We start from the raw sequence: 7,241 nt of genomic DNA, 5'->3' as shown, positions 1-7,241 counted from the left end.
TGAACTATCTATTATTGATGTAATAATTTGACTAATATATGAGCAATTTTGTTTTCCATTCTATTTGTTCTTATTATATTTTAAAAATAAATGCGCATAACTCACTAGTACCTGTGCAAACGCACGATATCCGGACCAGAACCCGTGCGAACGCATGAGTTGTTATCATTTTTGTAGAATTAAACAAAATAAATATTGTTAAAAATGATGCCGAAATAACAAAGTATAATTTGTTCCTTGATCGACAAGAAGCCCGCAAGTGTCGAAAAGAGGGAAGCAAGAAGAACACAATGAAATTGGTTATAAATTGTTATTCTTTACTTTCTCTTGAGAAGAAGATTACAAGTGTAACAGAGTATCAAATAACATCTCTTACCCTAATTAGGATTTGTGTTACACAATGATGAGAGACTAGTATGATATTTATAAGAAAATTAACACACCAAATTAACGAGTTTTACACACAGACTCATTACACAAGCTAACTTAGAGAATAAGCTAACTTTAACAATTGGGCATAACAAACATGTCCAATTTGACATGCTAATAATCATATCATATTTCAAATACAACATGTGAACAAACTTTGATAACATGCTAAGGTCGTGTCGAATTATCGAATCAAGAAGTTACCCTTCGACCATACTAGAGTTCAATCCAATATCTCACAAATCTCCACCTTAGAACAAACTCTATAACATAAAGGGAACAAATTAACTTTCTTCATGCAGCTTTATCAACGCATACAGTGGAAAAACTTGCAACTTGGTAATATCTTGGTGATCATATCGGCAGCATTTTGATATGTCGAAACCTTCAATACTTGGACTTCTCCACGCTCGATTACCCCTCGTACGAAATGCAGTCTGACATCAATGTGTTTGATTCGCTCATGATATGCTGAATTCTTTGACAAGTGTATAACACTTTGACTATCATATTTAAGAGTGATAACTCGATCTTGAAATTCCAGCTCCTTAACAAAAATTTCAAGTCATAATGCTTATTTTACCGCTTCAGTGAGGGCGATATATTCCGCTTCAGTGGTTGATAAGATAACCACCTTCTGAAGTGTTGCTTTCCACTTTGATAAGACAACCACCTTCTGAAGAGTTGAGATTTAGCTCAAATGTCAGGATGCGACTCTATAGCGTCCTTCAATTTCTTTTTTGGTATAGCGCTTAACATCACCTACATGAGATATTATACCTTTTTTTCGAAGTATCTCTTTGATATTAGCTCTATGATAAAGATCTATTGTGAGTGTGAAGTATTCAATTGGTTTCAACAAGGAGCAAGAGCCGTGTTTATCCCACTCAGCTTGCCAAAAGGCTCTGTTACCCGTGTAGGTTAAAGATGGCCAATCAAGGTTGTTCTTCAAATCAGGAGAAAATTGATAAATACATTAAATTAATAAATAAACATATCATATAAAAAATAATAGTAGTCAATATTAAAGCGAAATAAACATTCATACAACATACCTTTGGTAACTTAGTTGTTTGGCAAGGAGATGGATCAACAGTAGGTCTGGTGTTCTGTTGAGGCCATAGGCCATGGATACTGAATTTTGAAAGTTTCGGTTTAGTAAGATCACAGCGATTATTCTGACAGTAACCTGGTGGCCATGTTTCCGATAACATGTAATAATCAAATGATCCTACGCATGATTGTAAGAAGGAAATCAATATCAACAAAATCATTAACATCTTCATTTTAGTATTGATATTCGTTATTTCTGTATTGATTATACAAAAAGTTGTACATGTATTTATAAGGAGTTTCACAAGACATGAATTGCATCACAAAAACGTGCACTACTCTTTATAGTAAACTAAATTTATTTTTAAGAAATTTCATTAATCAACTTATAAAAAGTCATACTTCTCTTTCTAAACTTGCTCTTCTACTTTAAAAAATAAATTAATTGTAATAATAATGAAGATAGAAGAATCTTCATGACTTAAATGGGATATACAAAACATCATACGTCTTTCCTCGATAAAACTAATCAATTTAATAGGATCTTTTTTTACACTAACACTATTATCAAATCACCTCTAAAAACTCTGATATCCATCATGTGGAGGCCAATGTTTTTCTTTTTTCTTTTTGTTTTTACACGAGAGTAGTCTACACAATTATGTAATTTTATTAAATAGTTAATGTTATGTCCAAAGTCTAAAAAACATTTTATGGAGTATTTTAATATAATTACGTAAATTAAGAATAAAAATTATGTCTCAAGTCCCTCACAAAATGAGTAGAGGTGGAGGCATTAGCTAAAATCACTGCAACAAACTTACGGAAGTTCCTTAAGAAAAATATTTTGGCTTACAGATAAGCATTTGGAGAAAATTTCCCAAAGGCGTTGAATCAAGTTTTATCATAGGGACTAGAGGAAATTTGGCACATTAACTCCCAAATACATTCATATTTTTTAAGAATTCAATTAGTTAATAGATAAATTCTTCACCAAGCCTTTTTAAAGAAAAATGTATTTAAATAGACGTGTGTTTCTTAATATTCCTGGAAACTATGAAGTAAATGAATTTTTTGCAATCCAACTTAAAATATGGTTCATATAAAACTCAATAATTAATAGTTAAAATACAAAAAGTTATAATGTGAATACAAAAAGATTCTTGACAGTTGCCTCAACTATGTTGCTTCAAAATGCAAAAGTTACCAAAACTAAATAAATATGAATTAATGAAAAAAAATTATTATTTAACATGTAGGACAAAAATATAACAAAAATAAAACAAAACAATGGGTACAATAGGCTGATTTGGTATAATTATTATGCTCAATTATTTTCTAATGTTTTCAAATAGAAGAATTGCCTCATTTTTATCAAATGTATTTTTCTTAATTTGCTGTGAAATTTTGCAAGCAAATAGTTTACATATCAAATATATTGTTTTTTTTTATTATAATGTAGTTTTTTATTTATTTATATTAACAAATAATATGAAATTTAAATTTATAACGTATGAGTCTAATTCTTTTATTGACAATTTATTTTGTTCAAATAGGAACTAGACTACTGTAGAAAACAATTGTGGCTTCAACTTTATTCACGGTTATAAGTAAAACTTGTCGAAAAACATAAAAAAAATTGTAGCATTCGTTTCTACTCAGAAGCAGAAGCAGAAACAACACTTTCCTAAGAACTTGTAAGGACTAAAAAAAAATTGGAAAACTATTTCATCGCAAACAAACTGCGACGGGTATAAATACGTGTGACAAAAATATGTGACAATTTAAAATGAGAGAGAAAGAAATAATTATTGTTAAATAAAAGTTATTGTTTTTTTTTCTTCTTTCAATTGATAGCCTCTAAATATATTGTAAGATTCAAATTAGTTTGAAAAAAATAAATGGAAACAACTCACTTCTTACCTCAACGTCTTACTTTTGACCTGTTTAACCCTAATAATATAATCGCTTTTGACCTCTTTAATAATGTGCTTGAAATAATTTTTTCTCAAGGATCAAATTAAATATTAACTCTTAAATTTATCAGAATTTTTTTAAATAATCACTATTTTTTAATTTAAATTCTAAAATAACCAATTTTTTAAATTAATTATCAACATAACCACTTTTCACTACTGATGTGTCAGTTGAACTGACGCATTCAATTACCATTTAAAGAATGTGTCAGATGCATTGGTGCATGCTTACAATGCTAATGGACTTAGGTGCCCATGCGTCTGGCGCATGCATGCCTTGATGCCACATGCATTAGGGTATGCATACACTACATCTGAGTATGCGCCAATGCATGTGACGCATGCACCTTCCATTTTTTTTTTTAATTTTAAATGTTATAATTATAATTAATTAAATTAAATATATAAATTAAAAATTATATTATATTATAAATTAAAAATACATAGAATTGACAAGAAAATCAATGACCGACTCGATTGAAACGCCCCCATGTTCCACATCCAGGTGTGTTAGCTTGTCTTCGAGGTCTCCCATGATTTTCCTAAGGTGTTTGGGGTCTTTGAGTGCTAACATGGTACAATGGTGGCTGGTGTGAAGGTCCGGTGGAAGGTCCAGCGGTATTTGATAGATTTGTTATCATCTGTCCCCAATAGCTAGGGGGTTGTCGCCAACGACGTTTCTGTAATTGAGTTCGGTGCCCATATTGTCGCAGTTGGATCGTTGTGGTTGGGTGAATTGTGGACGGTATGGTTGCCCGAATTGAGACTTTGAATCATTTTGAAAACGAAGCAATTGGTGTACTAAAGTCAAACAATGGTTGGATGTTATGCCGATGGGATGTTTGGGTGTTCATTGATGGGGGGCTACGGATGCATGACACTAAATCGTATGAATCATCTGGGCTATAGACTGTTGTGGTGGCTATGTATGATTGTTAGTGGTTAGGATTTGATTCCCGGTTTTGAGTTTGGGTGTGTGTCATGAATTGGTTGCGAGGTTGGGTGTTTGGTGGTTAAGTGTATATGGTAGGATGATGGTGTGAGGTTGGTCGTTGAATTTGAGTGGATTGACAGTGTTCTTGGACGGAGATTTGTTGTTGGGCCTATGATGACGAAGCTCGTTGGCATGAATCAATCAAATATCTTGGCTCAGACACAAATTATGACGTTGTAACCAACCTAAACCATGTCATATAATGCCCTATAATGTTGGGAGATGCGCAATGTATTTATAGATGAACACATGCATGCATGCACCATTTTCCCAAGCGTCACACACACATGGCATATGCATGCGCCAATGCCCTAGGCGCCACACACATGCATGCGCCAATGCATGTGGCACACACTCACAAGCACACATGCATGCGCCAGATGCATGGGTGCATAAGCCCATTAGCATTGCAAACATGCACCAATGCATCTGGCGCCTCCTTTGAATGGTAATTGAATGTGCCATTTCAACTAGCACATCAGTAGGGAAATGTGGTTATTTTAATATTTAATTTGAAAAAATGATTATTTTAGTATTTAAATTTAAAAAAGTGGTTATTTAAAAAAAATCAATTTATCACTTCTCTTGCGTTCATAACATCTGAGGAAAAAATATAATCATTCATTACCTTCCAACTTACCCACTTACCCACATCATAAAATGTCAAATAAGAATGATAAGAATTTTATAAAATTCAGAATGATAAGAATTGGCAGCTTTACTACGTAAGTGATTTCTAAGATATTATTTAAAAGATATGTTTATGTATAATATATATGAATTGCTATTGAGAAATTGTGGATTTTTTTTAGAATAACCAAGTATTTTAAATTAAATATAAAAATAACCAATATTTTAAAAGATATACCAAAGTAACCATGTTTTAGTGGAACGACAAGAGGAGTAGTCACCTAATGTGATGCATGTATTACATCATTGAATAGAGGTTCCAACCCAAGTGGCACATGCTTGCATGTGATGTCACTACAAGCGGCGTATGCATGTATCTAATAGAAGCATGTGTCACAGGCAGTGACTAATCCTTTGTTTTTGTATTCTATAAATATAACATCCCCTCCCCATCATTTTTCACACATCTTTTTAACTATTTCCTCTCATTTTTCTTCAAAATATCTTCATATATGTACTCTTTTCTGGAGTACACGCCCTTGCAGGGCCATGTACCCCTGCCTTTAGTTTTTTCTTCCTATTTTGATCTTTTCTCTTTTATTATTTTTTGCACACTTTTTAATACAATTTTAGCACATCTTAGTTCATCTATGTTAATATAGATTAACATATGAAAATACATTTTAGTTTGATAAAAAATACTTTGAAAATTAAATATAAATAATAATGCATTTAGGTTTTCATTAGAATTCATGTTTGATTAGTTTTTGGATAATTTTCAATTAGATATTTAGAAACTAACACACATGTTAATATTAGATTTTTTATTAGCATTTTAGTTATAATTTTAGAAATTAATAGGTTGACATTGTAATTTATTCATGATTTTTATCCTTTAATTAAAACTCACGTGCTTGGTATCTTGATCACATCCCTGATGGATTGATTGATTAAAGTTACTTTTGATCAATTGATCACTTTATATTTATTTTCTTCACATATCTAGTCAAGTGATCATAAGCCTCTTGATCACTTTATATGATTAGTTATCTGCATTAGCACTGCATTGGATCTCAAGTCAAGTAAAGCTTCATACTCAAGGCTGAAGACTCTAGACATCAAGCACAACAAAAAGATTCATCTTTGTCATACCCTCAAATTTATCCTACCCTCATATCACCCCTCCATAACCATAATTCATAAGCATACATACCTCATACATAATTTCATGTGCATATACACCCATAATGATCCATAAACTCAAGGCATGAGGTTCATCTAAGAAGCATCAAGATCCTTTGATCATGTTGAAGTATGCCTAAGCCACCTTAACCCTAATCCTCATCCTCAAGCATCCCTTGGATCTTGGAGGATCACTCAAGACATCTAACTCATCTCCAAAACCCTAATTGGATGGTGAGCCCTCATTGAAGACATGTGAAGATTCATTTTGTCACCCAAGGACCTCAACCCTAGTTCCTGATCCTCGGTGGCTTGTACAAGTCATGTTTCACTTTGTGTCTTGGCCATACCTTTAAGGACCCATAATATCCAAACTTTGTTCATACCACAAACTTGTGAATCACCTCAATACATCTCTTGCAACCCAAAACCCTAATTTTTCTAACTATGGCTCTTGATGAAACTTGTGATCCAAGAAACCCTAATTTGTGCAATCCTTTGACTTATGCTTGCCTCACTTGATCATCCCATCATTCAAGACTTCATTCACCTTCCATTCAAGTCATTTTTAACCATAACTCATTAATCATACACTCATTTCATCCATGAAGTGATGAAGTAGAAAGTTAGATTCAGAAACTTTAGAACCTTGGGTTAAAACCTTAACAGTGTCAGTAGTCTTGCTTGATGTCTTCAGTATCTTCAGAGTTTTCAAAATCTTCAGAGTCTTCAGAATCCTCAGTCAGAACCTTGATAAATTCAATCGTATGTCTTGAGATCTTAAGAATCTTCATCTACATAACACAAATTCATAAGCTTGTCATTTTGAAGGAAAATTGCGATCCAAAACTTAGCGGAAATTAAAAATTTTCCTTTAGTGATCCTTACGAATGGGCATGATTAGTGATAGAAACTGTTACCTCTTGTGACGATTGAAACCTTTGATGCAGATCTAAGGAGTGATCATGAGCGTAGAA

The 7,241-nt window shown here is 32.6% G+C and overlaps 1 protein-coding gene across 1 annotated transcript; it reads right to left on the bottom strand.

Moving 5' to 3' along the window:
- Positions 1–520: 520 nt before the first annotated feature.
- On the bottom strand, positions 521–1,726 carry LOC127106710 (uncharacterized). The gene is made up of 2 exons (XM_051044016.1): positions 1,485–1,726; positions 521–1,375 (listed from the first exon to the last, which is right to left on the bottom strand). The coding sequence occupies exons 1-2, from the start codon at positions 1,713–1,715 to the stop codon at positions 1,133–1,135; spliced, it is 474 nt and encodes a 157-aa protein (XP_050899973.1). The 5' UTR covers positions 1,716–1,726; the 3' UTR covers positions 521–1,132.
- Positions 1,727–7,241: the final 5,515 nt, after the last annotated feature.

The sequence above is a fragment of the Lathyrus oleraceus genome, chromosome 7 (assembly GCF_024323335.1).
Source record: "Lathyrus oleraceus cultivar Zhongwan6 chromosome 7, CAAS_Psat_ZW6_1.0, whole genome shotgun sequence".
In the NCBI taxonomy this organism is placed as follows: Eukaryota; Viridiplantae; Streptophyta; class Magnoliopsida; order Fabales; family Fabaceae; genus Lathyrus; species Lathyrus oleraceus.
Note: the sequence above shows the minus strand (reverse complement) of the source record. Positions and strands in the feature narration are given on the sequence as shown.